This window comes from Scophthalmus maximus, chromosome 22 (genome assembly GCF_022379125.1).
Source record: "Scophthalmus maximus strain ysfricsl-2021 chromosome 22, ASM2237912v1, whole genome shotgun sequence".
NCBI classification, from domain to species: Eukaryota; Metazoa; Chordata; class Actinopteri; order Pleuronectiformes; family Scophthalmidae; genus Scophthalmus; species Scophthalmus maximus.
Window position 1 is genome coordinate 7,052,373 of NC_061536.1, and position 19,997 is coordinate 7,072,369.

General features: G+C 40.4%; 1 protein-coding gene across 3 annotated transcripts in view; it reads left to right on the plus strand.

The window, feature by feature from the left end:
* dtnbp1b (dystrobrevin binding protein 1b) overlaps window positions 1–19,997 on the plus strand; it is a 53,056-nt gene that overhangs the window by 988 nt on the left and 32,071 nt on the right. For 2 of the 3 annotated variants that reach the window (XM_035619913.2, XM_035619916.2), the window contains exons 2-4: window positions 648–821; window positions 8,260–8,454; window positions 10,561–10,595. In XM_035619913.2, coding sequence (XP_035475806.2) covers window positions 8,342–8,454; window positions 10,561–10,595 — 148 coding nt within the window. In that variant the 5' untranslated portion in view covers window positions 648–821; window positions 8,260–8,341. The remainder of the gene's footprint in view (window positions 1–647; window positions 822–8,259; window positions 8,455–10,560; window positions 10,596–19,997) is intronic. The other variant, XM_035619914.2, reaches the window with a different exon arrangement.

Below are 19,997 nucleotides of genomic sequence, written 5' to 3' on the forward strand. Positions count from 1 at the left end.
CGACGTAGCACTGATGACTCGGATACAAACCGGAGCCGGGACAGGAGGAGCTCCTCCGCTATTATACATTATAGTGGAGTGAGGTTGTATTTTACGTGCTGCACATGCAAACATGCGCGTGTACATCTGTTTTTTCTGTATGAGATATAAACTAATTGACAGTTATAAAACCAAAAGGCATTAATTTACAGGGCTGTCGTATTTTTGTTTTCTAACAAGTATTAAATGTTGTTTAGATTTATCAGGTGCTCAAATTCTGTCTGTAGGTATCAAGTCTGCAGGGATCCTACACATTTATACCTCAAAAACATTACTGACCAAACGGTGGTTGATGAGAAGTCTCACCTCACCGATGATCACCACCGTCGTCACTGGCCTCAACCCCAGAAGTGCCACAATTCTCACTGACATATTTGTGCTGTGAAAGAAAATACATATGGCATGTAATTCTTATCATGACATTGAAACTATAGTTTGTCAGATTGTACTGTTCATGAAGGTATTTGTCATATCTGCAACTGAGATCATTTCAGTTACATTATCTCAGTGTCAGTGACCCTCCCCCCACCCCCAGCCCCTACGCACAAAAATTGACTCAACAGATTTTATCAGTTGTGACAGTTACGTGTATATCTGTGTGTGATAAGGTCAGCCAGACTGGAGTCAGCAGTGGTCAGTGCCCGTTTGCCCCGAGGTGATGTAAGAAGGTGTGCACTGAATGGACGGAGAGACATGTAGTCTGAGCAGCCTTCGGAGCCATAAATGGAGGAGAGAGGGAGATAGCAGGCGATCAAACACCCACTGTCAACATGGGACTGGAGGTACTCGCTGAACAGTCAACAGACATCCACACAGACACACCCACGCACGCGTAACACTCATGTGCTCCATGGTTACAGCACCTACATACTCACATACTGTTCTTGGTGCAACTTTATACTTTAACACAAAGAGAAACAGATATCTTCATAAAAAGAAGAAAAAAATGATATTGTGCTGAATACAAATAAAATAAAAAAAGGGGCAGGAAGGACTAGAATAAGATGGGATAGGGGGAAAAAAACAAACCCAAACCAAAATGTATCTATTAAGACTCCCCTTTTGCACATCTAGGTCAATTTTGGGGGTAGGGTTTTTGCCATCTGGGCTCTCGCACAGACACAGACTATTTGCAGAAACTTGGTTCGCGGCTACGTATGACATCATGCAATGTGACATCACTTCCCTCTGAGGCAAGTCACTGCTCATCGACTGGAGCGTGAAGATATAGGTGTGTGCGCGTGCGCGCGCGCGCGCGCGCCCCACGTGGGCACATGACATCACGGCGTCATCATCACTGCCCACCTCCCAAGCCAAAGCTGTGCCTCTTGAAGCAGAGATTATGTCAGAAAGTGTCATGCTAGCAGAGCGGCTGCGGCTGTTGTTGTTGTTTTTGTTGTTGTGGTAGCTTCGGTTGCATTCTTTTATTCCTCTCGGTGAGTCGCTGGTAAACTGAAAGAAGGGCAGCACTTGGACAGCAGACAGATTTAACAAAAGGATTGGATTCATTTACCCAAGTATGAGGAGAGGCCCGAGGGCGAGCAGCTCCTCTGAGTCTGAAGAGAATCAACGGCCATGGTTAAACGATTCCAAAGAACAGTCTTCACCGTGTGGATGCTCATCAGGTGAAGATTCCTCGTCAGATTCGGATACGGAGCCAGAAAGCGCAATGAAGAGGAGTCAGAGGTTCAGCAGTTCTTTCAGCTTTGGAGAGGATCAGCAGCTACAGTCAAGGAATGAGGAGAGAGATGAGGAACAGTCACCAAAGAACTCTAATGGAGTACCTGTCACAGAGCCGGCGGAGACAGAACTAGCAGTAGAATGCGTGCGATTGGAGAAACGCGACGCAAATGAACCACCAAGATCAGGGTTATGCAGGCCTCAAGGATTGTGGCTGGCAATGACGAGATGCCTCTCTCTCCGATGGCCTACTTGTCTGTCCATCAGCCGACAAAATCACAGGAAATTAACCTATCAAGTTGATCTTGACCAATCAGAGGACACGTCATTGTCTCTGAGCTCTGAATCGACCAATGAGAGCTCTTCGAGCACATCTACCTGGGATGACAGAGAAGTGACAGTGAAACATCAGGAAGAGGAATTCAGAAGCATAGGGGTTAAAAGTGTTCCGCTCACTCGTCGTGGGGTTTCTCGTTCCTCCCCCAGGTTGCCAAGAGCCCGGCAAGTTACAGACTCTGCGTTAGCCTCGCTGATCTTGGAGAAAGAAATGTTCCTGAGGATTGAGCTGGTAGATTCGGGGGAGGAGAGGGATGATTTACGCTACCGGGCAGAATGGAAGCTGTCAGAGAGAACTAAGGAACTGGCAGAAGGAGTCTGGCTCTCTCGAAGCCCCCCCCCCAAAAAAGATGGATTGACCTATTAAGTTAGAGGTTTGGTTGCCTTTGATGGAGGCAGACTTTTTATCATGCACCCATCAAGATCGATTGGTTACTGCAAACATTACTGGTTATTGCAATCACCTAATCTTAGTGTGAGTACTGATTAGAAATTAAATAGATTTCAGCAAATAACCAATAAGATTTGTTTTTGCTTGATGGCTGTGTTATCTGCTGTGTGCTGATACAGATGCAGTGAATGTAGTGGTTAGGGTTAATGGTTTATTTTTCCGCCTTTCTGGGTCTCTCAGAGACCATTTTACACATGGCTGGTTCTATGTGTTGGAGGCAAGAGAGGTCTGAAATATGTCATGCGATTATGAATAAAGTTTTTTTTGTTATGTGGGTTTTACGTTGTTTTTTAATGCAGAATAATTCTGTAGTAAATTAAGGTAAATGTTGTATAATGCTGCTGGAAACGGGCCCTTACAATACATTGTCATGTTATGCTCTGGTTTTGCATCAGAGCAATACAAGTTAAGGGAATATGTTTGTATAAAGATACTAGATTTAGCACAATTACGACGTGTAGTGGGTTTTGTGTGAGTAAGAACATGATGGAATTGAAAATGTGCAATAAGTGCATTAACACTGGATTTTCTAATTAACTCCCCAAATCTAGCAATCTAGCATCAAATCTTTCATTACATTATGATACACAAGAAACTAAAGTTTTCCTCAATTTCTGATCCACACTTCTTGTGTGGATAACATGCAATATGAGTGGCTGCACAATAATGATTTTACATGACGAGTGTCATCATGATTTTTGATTGATTTTTTTTCAGTTTCGCTGCATAGCTGGCAGACGTTTTTAATATGCACACAACCTTACCATTTTTTTTACATGATTGAAAAATTACTTAGCAAAGGGTCCGACTAGGAATGTGTACTACTGTATATAGAGTATGTGTAGCCTCTAGTAGCAGTACTAATACATCTGACTGTACCACTATCATTTCAAAATTAAAACACATGGACCCATTTGCAGGCAGTGAACTGGCAGTATCAGCTAGTCAGTCAAAGTATTTTGCACTGGGGCTCCCAGTACCAAGGGGATGTGGCACTTATGATGTGGGTGTTTCATATATTTTTCTGACGAAAAGTGAATTTTACTAAAATGTTGCTGCCTCCTCGAGCCAGGCTAAAAAGTAGGGAGTATATGGGGTCCACTTAAACATGGAAATACAAGAGCAGAGGATGATAAAACAAATGTCTGCAAAGGCAAACCTATGTACAAAAAAAAAAAAAAGGATGAGGAAATTAAAAGAAATTGGCCTCATCTGCCGTGAGCCAGGATTTTTGTCCCTGAAGCAACAAAAGTGGCAACCCATCATCACTAATGACTGCCTAATTAAGCACACGATACACGTTCCACAGACGACGACAATGATAACTGGTTTCCTCTTGGGTAAAATATCATTAAATACTAAGTCTGTGACAGAGAACTGGAATGAGAAATAAATGTCAACTAGACGACTAATGAGAAGCCACAGTACGGCAAAAACAAACCCGTTACAACAAACCAAACCTCAGTGGGTCCTCTTAAGATTACTTAATGGGATTTATGGATCTGATGTATGTGGATTTACTATTATTCCGGCTGTTATTGATTACTTTAAACATATCCATTGTTACTAGGTGTTTGAGCGAAACTTGATTAATCCTTGTGGAGAAATCAATCCGTACTTATGGCAATTCCAAAAGTGTCTGAAGAAAGTTTTGCTTCGAACAAGCCATTTATTTTACATTCATATCTAATCAGTAATGTCAACATAGATAGATATAAAAGTAAAGATATGATAATTTTTCATATAGTATTTGTTGTATTTGCATTATATTGCCAAATTAATATATACCTGATATCATCAACTCCTAACAGGTGGTTGCTTTACGATGTATGGTCATTTTTCAAAAAGCAGAGATGTTTTTACAGTTTCAGAAATGTTATTTTCCTTTTCTCAGCATCGACCAGCTCTTGCATTCGACTGTCTTCACTCCTGAAAGTGAACTTTTTCCTGACTGTCTTTTTGGCTGGCTGTCACCAAGATTATCAACAAGTCGACCTCTTCTGGCAGAAAGCACTTGAAATTGTAATCACTTCTTTCATATCCTGGCATCATCAAGACTGCATGAGCGAAGGAGAGAAGTGTTCTTCGTCCGAATTCAAGAGGAGGACAGAGTATAGAACGTGAAGTTCCTTGGTTTCCTGTTTCATCCTCTGCCACTCAAGTGTGTTTGTAAACTGTGCTGGAAGGAACTGTCCCCAAAGAGAGTTACATACAGTCAATCCAAGCAGAGGACACACGTTCCAGCTGCCAAAGGACAAATGTGACTTCATGGAATTTTGTGGTCTTAGCGAGCCTGACGGGCAGTAATTGCTTCATCTCCTTGGCCTTTTCTATTAGATTTTTTAGATTTCTTTTGAAAAGCCATTACGCTCTACCCTCAAATGAAAGACCACTACCACTACTTCCCAAACACATTAAGGTTTCATATGCTACTCTTAGATTATGTAACAACCCAAAATCTTAACATAATCTCCAAAATACACGCATCACTGAATGCACTAGGTAGGGAGAGAAAATATTGGTCTAACTTGCTTTCACACTGTAAATATTTGCCTGGCTCTCTGCTGAAATCCTAACTGTCTCTGTCCCTCTTCACAGACTTCGAGTACGTTAGATAGGATTACAGTAGCGACTCATTTGGGAGTCATATTGTGACTCAGCAGCTGGCACTGTCCGCTCACAGCAGTTACATCCCAAGTTGAATTCTCAGCCCAAGTCTTTCCTGATTTGACTTTGTGTTCACATGCTATGGTTTCCTCCGAGACGAGGCCTGTGATGAAGAAAGTAATCTCCCAAGGTATTAAGATTTGGCTTGTTTGTAGATAATTCCCTGTTTGTACATGTAAATACATCTTTTAACAAAGAAAAATGTTCAATTTGTGGAAGTAGAGGGATGTTATTCCCCTTCCATCCCTGCCTACCTTTATTTATAATTTCCTGATTCATGTTTGCATGTGTCTGTGTATCGTGCTTGTGTGGTACAAAGCACGCAGATTTGATTCGGCCTCAGGTGTGAGCCGACGTGAAATAATACCGATAGTGGCGCAGGGAAACAAAGGGGACTCTTGGCAAGTTAAACGCATGACTTAGGATGATGAATTGGAGTTGGAAGTCGATAGCGCGTGTGTGATCCGCGGTTGTGGAGGATAAAGAGGAGTGTGATGGATGATTCAAGCAGGGCATTTGTGATAACGGCCAAGATTACTCAGCCCTGCACACACACACACACACACACACACACACACACACACACACACACAGGTGCGCACTCTCACCAAGAGACTTTGCAGATGTCCAGACGTACGCTGGTGTCATGACTGGCTGTTTGGGATTCTTGTTCATAGTCCACTGCAATGCCGACTCTAGGATGTGTGCATGCGTATGTGTACATGCCTATATGGAACACCAATGTGGCATTATGCTACCTCCAGCACAGGGCTAGTTGACTGTATGATAGATTACTACATGGTGTCACACCATTCTAATACCGCAGACTGCACACCGGCATTTTGAGAGCTGTGCAGTGGGTAGTTTTCTGCTTCCCATGTAAGAGCAACTGCGTTGGCTGTTTAACATCACTGAGATTTGCCAGAATTTCACTCCTGTTGCAGGGGAGAGCTTCAGCTGGGGATTATGTGCCTCAAAGCCAAACAGGACATTGTTGCTGAGAGATGGATGGGCATGACAAATGCGGCATGGTGCCACAGCACAAAGGGCAAGAAGGCTCTGGGTTTGGTACCAGCCGGGGCGTTTGTATGTTTTTCCCTGTGTCTGCATTTTGCATGGGTTTCCAGAGGATACTCCTGTCGTCTCCTTCAGTCCACCAAAATGCAGGCTAGGTTATTTGGTGACTCCTGTCCTCCTTCCTCGTCCCTCTGCTGCTTGTCTGATTCACTACCTGCAGGTGCAGCTGTCAGATAGGTTTGTTGGTTTGGAATGGGGGTGCGGGGGGGGGCTACAGTCCCATCTGTGTAACAATCTGCTATTAGCTTAACAACTAAAGGACAAAGCGGATGGAAATATCGCTTTCCTCATTTGCCACATCGTCTTAAGAACTGGCCTTTATATGTCTGAATATTAACTGTTCTTCATCGAGACAATCTTTAATGAGACTCATGGTGCATCTAAGCATCAATAAATTTCCACACCTATTCTGCTAATGTGGATTCATCCTTAAAGTATTTCAAGGAACTTTAGTATGTGAACTGTGTCAGCATCTCTTGGATTATATGCCTCATACTGTACTCTTTTAATAACTTGCACTGCATAAACTAAACCTGTTAGACACTATATGATTCTCCCCAGTTCAGTGGTGTAATAAGTAATTGAAATTTATACTTTTAATAATGTTTGATTCGTGTCTCCACAAAGAGCTGGAGGCTTGAGCTGCTCTGATATGACAAAGTTGGACTTAAATACCAGTCATTTTTCCATCATTACGGTCAATAAAACACAATTGCCAGAAAATACGCTGTAGGGTGGTGAGGGAAACTTTACAAATATAAATCCTACTGGGAAACTAATGTGTGCGAACAGCATTTATTTGTACTCTTTACTACTTTTGAAGAGATCACACATACTTCAAATATACATTTTACAATGTTTTTGTTTCACACACATTCTGTTTGAGAAGTTATTGTCTTAACTATTTTAGAACTAGTTTAATTTAGAAAAATAAATTGTGATATTGTGGAAATACAGAACAAAGTCAGCCATTCTAGATTTAAGGGTCAGAAGAATCTATTCATAGGGACTTGAGGAGTTGTGCCTTGAAGATCAATTCTGGTTAGTAGCTCAAATGAAGAGTACCATTTACGCAGATGTGCTTAGTTGATCATTTACAGAGGTTGTATCAGGCAGCAGCCTCCGTTTTCTTAGAAATGCCTTGAGTGCTTTTCCAGTTTCATAAGCAGCCCTGGTGAAAAATCAGCCGTGTTAAAAGGGAAACATTGGTAGACATCACTGAACCTCTAGAAAAATGTTCCAGGAGACATAAGTGCCTTGTTTTAGGTTTAACTGATATGGGCTTTAGTAATAATGGCATGTGCACAGTTTGGGCTTTGTCAGAACTAATCAGATGAAATCATGTGCTGAAAATTAAGGCGCACAATATCTTATCTTATCTCTTCAATATATCTGTTTTGCTTTCTTAGAGGGCAAAAGAAGACATTGATTCTCTGCTTGAATGTGGTTTTATGGTTCCTTACTTTACACTGGTCATATCCTATATGAGTCGATAGTAGGCCATGTGTTAGGGAATCACATGGTGAACTCTCAAGTCTATAGGTTCACATAGTATTCATATACACATCTGCAGGCCAAAGCTTTGCCCATTTCTTTGTGCCCATGCTTGGCTGTGTGTGCCTGCATCCGCATTGAATTCCCCTGGGGCCTATTTAGACACATTCACATCTGCCCCACTGTACACATTTTACACGCCTCCGTGAACAGTGCAGAGTTCAAAGTATGTTCTATGCACTGACAAAGGGAGATCCTGGCATCGAAGCCGAACACATTCAACAGCAACTGTTAATAAAATGTAACAGTGAGAAGTAAGAGCTTATGAATTCACACTTTAAACGCTTTATATGACAATCATTTTAGATTTTATACTGAATATTATACTAAAACATCAACATGATGTCAAAAATCTGATTATGTAAGCATTGGTAAAGACTATTACTTAGAATTTTTTGAGAGGGGTGGATATTATTTTTAGGCATGTTTGTGTAATGCATTGTCGTTCTCATTAGGACCCCCAGGATCAAATGGCAGAGGAGTGCTGGAGCGATGGAACGTGTGGATGTCCTCGAGTGAAGAGAGGAAAAAGACCAGATGGGGCCAAATGGCCTGGCAGGCACAAATGTCTCATTTCATGGGCCGTCTCCTTCAACGATGTGGCCAACGGAGGTGCGCGTTCCTCAGAGAACAGGAACGGGACTAGACAAGTAGGTTTGACCAGTGTCTGATGTGTATCCCAAATATCACTAGCTTCACCTAGTGATGGGTTTGGACAGCCCTTCTAATCTGTTTACCATGCAGGTTTCCATTGATCTGGCGACAAAGAAATGAGGAAAAAAACTCAGGCTTTCTGTCTGAAGGTAGAGGTTACCAAAGATTATAGAATAATAATATACATAGGATGAAAAGCAGGAAAGCAGTGTTCCCGAGTTTATGATAAGTATATTCTCATAACTCCTATTCTCCAACATAATATGATTAGGAGATAGAAGGTTTATGTCTGGGTCTTGCAATTTGATCTTTCTCTGGTCCATTCCAATGATTGCAGGACCCAAACACCGACACACAACTAGGCAGGTTGATGCAGTGAAAATATCTTAATGAACAGGCTTACAGATGATCTGGCTGGCAGGCAGCTGCAAACAGAAAGTCCGAACTCCAAAGGTTTTGTGAAGCACAAGGGGAAGCACATGGAAAAGGGGACTAAATACACACATGGCGTGGAGGTAACCATGATGTAACACATTAGGTAATCACAAGAGTGGGAAACGCAGTGGGGCAGAAACTCAAACGACCGCAGACACAAGTAAGGTTATGACCAAAATTAAACACGAAACCCAGAACAGAGGTAGGCATGAAGTTACTCAACTGGATGATTGTGACACACGCAATGTATTCACGATTTACTAGTGGACGATGACTTCAAGCAATTATTTAATAAACCTGGTACTCCACTGGCAAGTGGACAAGAACTGCCCAGCAAACAATTTGTGGATTTCTGCATAATAATTTTAAAGTTAACAGTTTTAAACCCAACAATACAGAAACATATTATTTATTTATATCTTTCAAGTCATCCCGTGATAAAAGTTAGCGCTACATTCCATATCTATCTTGGGAAAGTGAAAATCACTGATTGACACTGAGTCACACAAAGCACCAGCTCAAAGTTTCCTCTGATCGGCAAGGTGACAAAAAGGTCAAGGGAGTATCAACGCCTAAACACCTGCCATTACACTCGCTTGTTCTGATGCGAAGAGTTTTGCGTCGTACTTAATGAAGGATAAAAAATGATAAATACTACAGATAACTTGCCATCTTTAGGACAGCAGAGTTGCCACATTGCCACCTGTAAATTCTCACTATTTCAATTAGTGACATTGGTCTTCCCAGTTTTACTAGTTTTGCCACATCCCTTAGCAGTATCAGTGTATTCGAGTAATAAATGTGGCTGGAATATTGTGTGCAATGTGCGCACACACACACTCTGCACACAGAAACACATAATCAGCACAAGCAGACACTTTGTTGCTGATGCAGTCTGTTTGGAGACATGCTCCCTCACACTGGTGTGCACTTGAAAATGTCTAATGCACATTCACTCTCTGAAAAATACCTGTGTGCCACCAGGATAAATGGGCTGTCACCACATCAGTATGGATACTGTCAACTAAACAGCATTACGTGTAAGGCAGAGAAATGCAGGAGGGAGCAAAATCAATCCATATTTTGTCTTGTTCCCTATGTATTTTGTCCACATTTAACACAGTTGACAACTGTACATGTATAGTAATTAGAAAGAATTGCAGAATCTTATTAAAATAAACCAGCAGTCAGGTTGTTAGAGAAGGTAAGAATTGAACTGTGTGAACTACAAAGTTAGATTCAAGCGTGCAAGCAAAAGTAAGACACCCATTATGCTAACTTCAAAAAAGCGCGTGCGACAGCTTTCATGGAACTTACAAGGAACAGACATCTCCAAGAGATAGCAGAGTGGTTTATCTTTAAAACTCAGCCATGGTCTAGGCCTGAAGGCTCTCGGAGAAATCAGTCACGTGTGTGTGTGTGTGTGTGTGTGTGTGTGTGTGTGTGTGTGTGTGTGTGTGTGTGTGTGTGTGTGTGTGTGTGTGTGTGTGTGTGTGTGTGTGTGTGTGTGTGCGTGTGCGAAGTCTGTGTCACAAAATCATTGTTGGAAGTTCTTCCTGAAGTTCTTCCTTCTATCTCTCACACTCTGCCGTGATTTCCTTCTCTGCCTCTGTCTTGCTTCAATCAGAACTAATCAGTTTCATGTTAATTGCTTCTTTACCCTGCAGAGCTGCTGCGTCGCAGATGGCGTGTGAGCAGAATGGTGAGTTTTTAATATCCGAAGTGTTCTGTGCTACACCTTTTCCAGTGTACAAATGTGTATCCTCGTAGTGTGACGTAACAGATCTAAAACTACAGCTCATATTTTGATGGGATCTCTGACATGAAATTGCTATCCCACGTTTATATAGTCCATGTGTTTTTAGCCTGAATAGATTAAGTAGTATCTGGGGCATGTCGACAACTTCCATTTCATCAATGACTTATATAACAAAATTGGTAAATATTAAATCATGCAGTATGTTCATAAATTTTCATGCATTTGTCTGAATGTGACCTATTCTATATACATCATCGCTCAAGCAGGAAACTGAAACTAATAAATATCTGCTTGTTATCATAAAAAATATTTAATTATGCCCATTATCCAGAATTCAATAAATAATCCCAATTGGCTTTTAAAAATCAACACGATGATGCATCGCTCTTGGTGTTGGTTGGTGGTGATGCTTATTTTGCACCAGTATCATCTAATTCCATCTCCAGACATAAATGGCTTTAAACGACTTAAAGGGTCAGTAAGCGATTTTATTCCAATACATTTTTTGTAAAATCCAGCAAATATTTCCTCACGGTCCGCTAGTTATCGTTCTGTGTACACACACAAAATGATCGTAAGCCTGGATGGTTTTGGATGGAACATTTTTCCCTCAGTAATTTCTAACTGTTGCTAAAGCACAGTGAATTGAAGTCAAATTTCACAACAAAATTTGGGCCACATAGCTGATGCTGTTCAGTGTGTGGGCAGGTAACAGGTCAGTTTATTGCTCTTGGACCTTGTCATATCATATTAATTTATATCGGCATTAAGCTTGAGAACCTTGGTTTCCAACCAAAGGAGAATCATCACTTGCTGCAGGATCAGGAGACAGAAACACATCAGCATAAGAGCTGCCTTGACACTCGGCGAGATGCAAAGACACATGGGAAAATCCATAACACGAACCTCTGCCCTGCAGCTGAACAAGACATCACTGTTGTATCTCACCCATTTTTATCTAGGCTCTCACCCCTCTCTAGCCTCTTTTCATATGCCCTAAGTACTTTCTGAAGTCTGCTGTCAGTGTCTGCTTTGTTGCCTCTGCCCTTCTTCATAGATCTTTGGTGCACAGAATCAATTTACGATAAAAGTTCTCTAACGCTGGCTGATGAGCATGGAAAAGATGGTCAGACAAGTATAGTTCAAAGCTGACAAGCTGTGTCTGGATACACATTAAAGCGTATTCAGTGGATTCTGTGTCACCTTGCCTCAGGACACAGAGGGAGAGAGACGGAGAGTAGGAAAAATTCATGGCTCAATGAATACCGGGGGAAAATGGAGCAGGAATTTGACATGGGTGATAGATGCAGTACGTACTAACCTGCACAATCCTGTAAAATATATATTTTTTTCATCTATGCCTACAAAGCATTTATATAATTTTGTTATGCTTACACACCTTCCTTTTATGTTTTGAAACCAGGAAACCATATTAATTTGATAAGTTTGGTGGTTATGTGTTGGTCAAACATCAACCTTTGATTGTAAGCAATTCTTTGTTGGCTTAACATAAAATGTATCATTACTATGTGTACTGCTGCCAATCTTCATATAGTGTGAGCTGTCTGCTGTTTTCATTAACAAAAGATATCATCCGTGTGAGGGGGAAAAAAAAAAGAATGAGCTCCATAATCCTTCTCTTCTTCCTGGAGAGTGATTTGAGCAATAAAGCTTTAAAACTGCTATTGAAGCCCTGGTCAGCTGAAATCTAATTAATAACGCTATCGGTTAGAAAAATAATATACACAAGACAATAGATCATCTCATAACATATACCTATAGGAAAATGAGTCTTTATTTCATACGTGGCCAACCAAAAAAATCTAGTATATAACATCTTTGGACAGTAGCTGTGCTACATTGTAATCTACTGTCCTGTGTCTGGTGTGTTGTGTTGGCTCAGGCCCAGACTGGCACATTGTCTTGTGAGAGCTGCCAACACTGCTGCCCACAGGGGTATGTGATGTGCAATGTGGACTTTCAACAAAGCACAAGGCCACATATCAATCTTTTCACATTGTGTTTAAGTCCCCGGGCACGCCTCCCCTATGGTGCTCTTATTGTTTGGCATATCACAGCCACAAAGAAGGAGGAAAGGCTTTGCTGATTCACTGGCAATTAAGGAATGAATGTGAGAAGTCTAACGCAATAGAGTGAACCCTGCAGGATTTTAAGACTGATGACTTTGTTACTGAATTCCTACTTAAAACCGTTAAAAGACTTAGCAACAATGTAATGAACTGTGACCTGTGTTTATTTGCCATTCCCAAGTGCATGCTGGGAAAGGCCCAGTGATCATAATTAAGTAATAGTGGGTATAGAAAATTAATAAAATAAACCACTGACTGATATATAAATAAATCTAAATAATTTAGATCAAGAGTAGGGGGATGGAGAGTAGTTGGAGAGGAGTAGCCAATCGGTGTTCTGTTTCTACTGTGTATATATAATTGCAATTCCTTGTTTCAGTCCGATGCCAAGTCGTGCATGTGAAAGAAAGTGAACTATGGATGATCAGCTCTGGCAGTTAATGCATGTTCAGCCCACAGCCTCCAAAGACTGTTAAATGCAGTGGACGCAACGTTCGTATTGGTTTAGTCCATCCCATGACAATGTACATTTTCATTATAAATAACAACATCATCTGGAGTTTCCAGTTGAATAACAAAGTTGTTGGCTAAAAAGTTGAATAGACACACCTGCCCCACATTCCCCAGCGTGAACACCAAACACTAGTCCTTTGCGACAGATGCAGAGTAAGCTTCACTGCGGATGTGTGCACTGAGTCAGGAGGATATTTATAGGTCAGTGAAACAGACAACTAGTAGTATACATTTCAGATGTACAGTAGATTTATCATCTCTCTGAGCCTATAATGCTTTTTGTAGCTTGGTTATCTTTCCTCTCATTGGAGCAGTCTTTTCCTTGTTTTCATGTTTCATCACTTATTCATGACGACACAAAGCATGCCAGTGGTAAATATTTGATTCCATAAATGAGAAAGTTAGAATGAACTCTATTTTTAGCAGACACAGTTAAACAGAGGAAACACTGTTCTTCAAAATGAGTTCACACATTATTATGTTTCCTGTGGTGTGAGGAGTGAAGACTATAAAAGACCAATGCTAAATAACTTTTAATTAAAAAGCTCATAACCAATTACTGCTCTTTATGTTTGCATTTAATTATATAAAAAGGCTGCTGAGGCTGTGAGGATGTTTCAGTGTTAACGACTAGACAAAGTTAATATGCAAAACCAACCGGAGTAAAACAGAAGCATTTAAATTACTTATAATTATTAAAATGCCCGTATTATACAGTACACAGTGATAAGAGAGAGGAGCTGTAATGTGATGTGATTGAAAATAACATATTTTTACTAAGCTATACTGCCCTCATCAGGGAATCGGAGCAAAGGCCCAATCATACTTGGAGGCAGGATTTGATTGGTGGAGATTGTCGAGCAGCACACAGCTGAAGCCTGGTACATGATGCACTATTCTGTATAATAATAGGGGAGAGACAGGTTTATCTTGGTTTTCCTTCACATTGGGTCTGATTGTGTTTGAGAATGTTACGTATCCTACACTGATTAACTTGAAAAGGCTTGAATCTGTCTTATGAAATTGTATTCCTTTTTTTTAAATGCTCAGGCAGTTGAAGGTGGGATGCTCTACGTAGATTAATTTTTAAAGTTGGAATTGTCAGTTGGAGTTTGTTTTAAGGAGGGGGATCTTTTGGTTTTTGCTGTGTTTACTTCCATGTTTACTTGCTAGCAGTCTCTTCTGAGGAATTGCTGAAGCATTAGCAATTCAATTTGCAGCACTGTGTACCATGTGCATCCTCGTGCGTAAACAAACTGGGAACACACTCTGGGGAAAAAATATTCCTCCGTACAAAGCACCTTGTAGTCAACCAATGTCTTTTGACAAACAGATCACTACAGGATAAAGGGCAACTCTTGTTTGTCAAAATTTGTTTGAAAAAAAAGTGTTGCAATTTCGTATAGCTTCATATAGTTTAAACCAGGTAGTTATGACATCCTGTTTTTATTTTTTCTATTTTTATCTTTAACATTTTACACATTATCGTATCTAAATCATTGCTGAAAACCAAATTACAGACAGTGTTTTTATGTGTTTTTCTTGATTCCATGATCATGTTTACACCTTTCACTGACAAACCCTGCTCCTAATTTAAACCACTAGATGGAAACATTGAGCCACTTTAATCCAGTGGTCCAACATTGTCTCTTAAAATTTTAGTTGAGCTTTTACATTAAAACCATTCAAGTTTTGTGTGGCCCTAAATTCCCCAACTATTGCTAAAGACACTTGATCATTACCTCTTTGGCCACATGAATGTGTAATTGGTAAAATAAAAGGGACATTTTTCTTTCTAAATTAAGGGCACTTCTTCAGATGTTAGCTTTTAAGGTATCTCCCTTAATCATCTTTTGAGTTCAGACACAAAATGCAGTGGAAATATTATTTAGTTTGGTTTAATAAAGATAGGTAAACAAATAGCTCAATTTAGAAGATGTGTGGTGACTCGAGAATCAAGCTTAACACAAAATATTATACACATTTAAAATATGAGAATATAAATAAGTTGGGTTTTCCTTGCAGGAGCGGAACTTTTTTCTCACTATGCCCGAAACTGATATTGCATTGTACCAATCAAAATGTCATATTCAAATATGTTACTCAAATGTAATGAGTGAATAATGGATTCAATTAACTTTCTTCTACTATAAAATCTGACGGAGGTTGATTATAGGGAACGTCCCCAGACTCCCTCTTCCTTTTACCTTCACTTGTTTCCTTCAGAACGTATGTGTGCAAACGTTAACATACATATAAGTGTGTGTGGTGCACTGATACCCAGTGGAACAGACATGTAGGGTTTTTGATCGAGGCTGTGGCAGGTCAGTCTCAGTGGAATACACTGTGACAGACCCACTCTGGATAAAGAAAAGATGGAGTCTGCTCACACGGAGAGCCCGAGGGACTACTTTTCTCTCTCCATATTTTCATTTTGCTTTGTCATATTGCTCACACAGTCTGTTAAATAACACGTTCACACACACACACACACACACACACACACACACACACACACACACACACACACACACACACATTCATTTTCCTAATCTCTCCTGCTTTGAATGCTGACTTTATCCTATTTGACTCAGTAGATCTTTACACGTCCTCTTCGCACACAGTCTGTGGGGATGGTGATGGGAAAGAGTTGACTTCCCTATGAGCTGTGTACAGCAATAGGCAGGGTGAGTGGGGAATATGGTGCATGTGGATGTAATGCTTCAATAAGTCCAAGACATGAATCCGGGCATCTGATTCCAAGCCTCTAACACTCTTCTTTTTGACAAGGGGTATAACTAAAGTCTGAAGACAAAAAAATATTAAAAAAACGCAAATGTTTCAGGGCAGAAAGAAATGGAACCTCATCATATTTGCGATCCTTGAAACAAATTGGAATGACAGGAAATTACGTAACTATCATTGTGTGTGCTGGGGGCATGCAGCTCCTTCATGTGGGCAGTTCGTCTAACTAAACATGTCACCGACTCCATATCCGAAACTTTACCGGGTGACTCGTCACATGCCACATGAATAGTGTCATATATTTGTCACGAGCTTCTGTCAGGTTTAGGGACGCAAGTGGAGAGACGGATGACTTCAGTTTGAATGAACTGAACTGTTAAAGTATGTATGACATCCACATATGCAAACTGTACATCAGTGGACCTGTTCCATCAATCTTGCACTGTCCCTTGTACGGAAAATATGAGATAGGTAATGTTACCCACAATAATTAATAGATTATTCTGCTGAAATCCCTGACTGGATCGAATGCACTGTGCCTCAGAACTAGTCTGAATCCATTAATGAAACTGAAGATAGATGCTCCAGTTTGAATGAACCTACTGATACATTTCAAATATAAGTAATGTTACATAATACTGAATATTGTCAGGGGAGAATATCTGCATCATTGTAGATATATGAAGTATAGTTCCAGTCATGCTTTCTGGAAGAGCTGAATATCCCAATGGTTGAGATAGACTATAAAATGAGTAAATATGAAAATACTTGTGTCAATCAGTGGGATTTCTCCTCTCATAGCGATTCACAGTATTTTAGCATGGAATTCTACATTTAAGGCCACAATTAATTTGCTCAAGATAATATCCCATAAATACCATTGAGGTCTTATGTTAGATATGATTGACAAAATGTTCTACAGGATATCAGATTAACTGTTCATGCAGCTAAGGATCTCCACTACTTTCATTATAGTTTGAAAATCAAACATGAACTTCACATATTCTCGCGAAAAAAAAAAAAGATGATGATAAACAATCCTGTCTGCTTTCATTTTGGTCAAAAGTAAATTTCTGTCATGCAGTGAGAACTTCATTACAGCACAGTGATTACACACTTGACACTAATGGAAGTGGACGTGTGATGGATTATCTGTCTGGAGCCATCTTGAAGTCTCTGTGTGTTTATATTCACTGTGCTGTAATACTGTGTGCCACCATGTACAGCATGTTATTTGTACAGAGCCCTGCGATACGTTGGCATCTTGTCCAGGGTGTACCCCACCTCTGGCCCAATGTCTGCTGAGATTGGCTCCATAAAAAGCATCAGGTAGAAAAATTTGAGTAATTTAAGCCAGCTAATTCTCAGGTTCTGTTTTTCAGTCGGAAAACTCAAAACTTTGCATTAGACCTTGAGGGATCATTTTCCCACAATGCATTGAGCGGTGCAAGTGAGGGTAATTACCAATTCAAATTTTTTTTTTCTCGTACCTTTTGTGATCTTGAAAGGTCTGTGTAACAGAGCAAATTTTAAGAATTTAGCATTTTTGGGATTGTGATATTTGCACTGTTAATTAGCCTATTCAGGTTTTTAACAGTTGCCAGGATCAATAGGAAAAATGCAGGTGATGCATTTTACATCTGCTATGATCAATTTCTCAGATTGTATGTAGTATTGAGTTTAGGATGTGGTTTTGTAGGGACGTGGCAGCAGGCTTGTGTAGGGAGCTGTTGAGTGGGAGAAACTAATGTGAAAAACTTCCCGATCAGCTCTGCAGCAAACCATGAGGCCAAAAAGGCAGGTGCACATAACATTTTCATAAGAAAACAGAAGTCAGTTTCATCACTGGCCCTCTTCGTGTGCCAGTCGTCACAGTCATCCCACTGTTCTGAAATTATTCTGTAAAATGTTGTTTTCTTGAACAGACTGTAACTAACAAACTGTCCCTACTTCCCCGTTACCCAGTGGCTCATTGTCAATGGAAATTATGAAGGCCGGTCGTTAACACGGGAGCCATATTGCCTCCTTAATGATTCCTGGGTTTGCGAGTCCTCAAATTGGCCAGTGCAAGAACAGATGGCCCCACGGGGGGACATTGGTGTCTATGTGAATGTGTGTCCACAGTTTGTTTTGTATTTCTTTACCAGCATTCACTCCTGCAGGCCTTTGCTGTAAATAAGAATGTGCTCTTAGTCAGCCAGAGAGGTTACATAAGAATCAGAAAAACTACTGTGTTTGCATGTTCTAAGAGTTGTTTATATGTTTTCCTGTATGCCTGTAACTCCTGTATAACTGTTTACCTTGGGTATATGTGGACTTTCTGTCAGTAGATTTCCTTCCGCCTACATCAAATGCAGGTGACGAGGCATATAGGTCTTCATCACTTACAAGGCTCTTTACCTCACAGTTGTCTAGTCACTGTCCTGTTTTTGACGGGCCTTGGCAGAAACAGTTACAGGTGTCGTAAAATGTTTCATTTTCTCGCCTCTAGCTCATACCTACACCGACATCTGAAGAGAGCATGTTGCCTTCTGCACAAACTTCAACTCTGTCAAGCAGACTCATGCATATGTAGGCATGCAATGTCACCCTAACCCTAAATTAAAAAATATGTGTATGCAAATGTGGAGAACCACGACCTTTTCAGACGAGGAGAGAACACTTGCATTGTATAACAAAAAACAGAAGTCAGAAGTAAAACGTTGATAGAATTGCTGTCAGTATTCACGGAGTAGAAACAAACGTTATTTTAGAATGGCAGTGAAGGGTTTTTCCTCATGAGGAAAAATTGTAAATGTGTAATTTTGAGGAACAGAGATTCATTTTGGGGGGTTTAATCATTTCCAGGAGAGGAACTAGAGTCTATCAAGGTCCTCTCCTCGGCTTTTCACTCCATTGTTCACTTTTCTAGCTTCTATCCTCTCATCTCCCCCCAGTTCCACCCAATTTTGCCAGGATCCAGTCCCTGCAGTCCCTGACAACCTTCCAGGCCTCTCCCCAGCAAAACCCCTCTGTCTTTTTATGTTTGACTTCACTGGCAATCAGATTCTCTGGGACTATGAAGCTTATTTTGTGGCAATGTCAAAGAGAGTGCGATCCAGCAGGGGAAAAAGGAGAATAAAGGGAACTGGCTGTAGGTGTAGAGTTGCCTGGCAACAACTCCCATGCACCTTTGTATGAGCTGGCCTTCATTAGATTGCAGCAAAGACTTTTAGAAACACTCCATTATAAAAGTTAGTTTGCACACATTGCTGAGAGACAGGAAGAACAAAATAAACTGCTGAAGAATATTGTGTTACCACATGCGGAGACCACCTCTTGTAGTAAGGTTTCATCTTTGAATATCTATGAATACAGCCCCTGATCGGTACCAAGGGCAGGTGTTGAGAGAAATTGAATTCAAGCCAAATGCTCAAAAGTTAAGTGTAGGGAACCGATAATAGCACTAATTAATCACTCGTTTGAACAACTACTATGCTTACTTGGGTAAGTATTTGGAAAGATAAATATTTAAATAATATTTTGAATTATTGTTTCCTATTGAGTGAGTAGATTAGACCTTTCCCTTGAAAATTATGTGACATCAGTAATATGGCAGTAGAGGACAACACTGTTTATTTCCAAACTTTGTCAGGCTTTTGGACAAAAGAGATGAAAACGAGTTTATGGATGGCCTGGAGAACTTGGCAAACTGGAAAGTAGAATGTCAGTTTCCAAGGCGACCGTATTTTTGTGTCTTTGTTCTCGTTCTACTCTGTTGGTTCCCTCATTGTTCTTGGCAGTTTTTTGTTAATCGAAGCCATTGTGTTTGTAAGTTTTAGTAATGCTTGGTTTTATGTCAAATGGAGAACATGTTTAAAGAAAATCAGAAACTGGGGAAAAAACTAATATTCTCCAGTATATTCTGTCACCACTGAATGATGATTCAATAGTGATACTCTGTTGTATTTAGAGCGGGACACTATGCAGGATACATAGCTGCATTGTTAACAGTGAG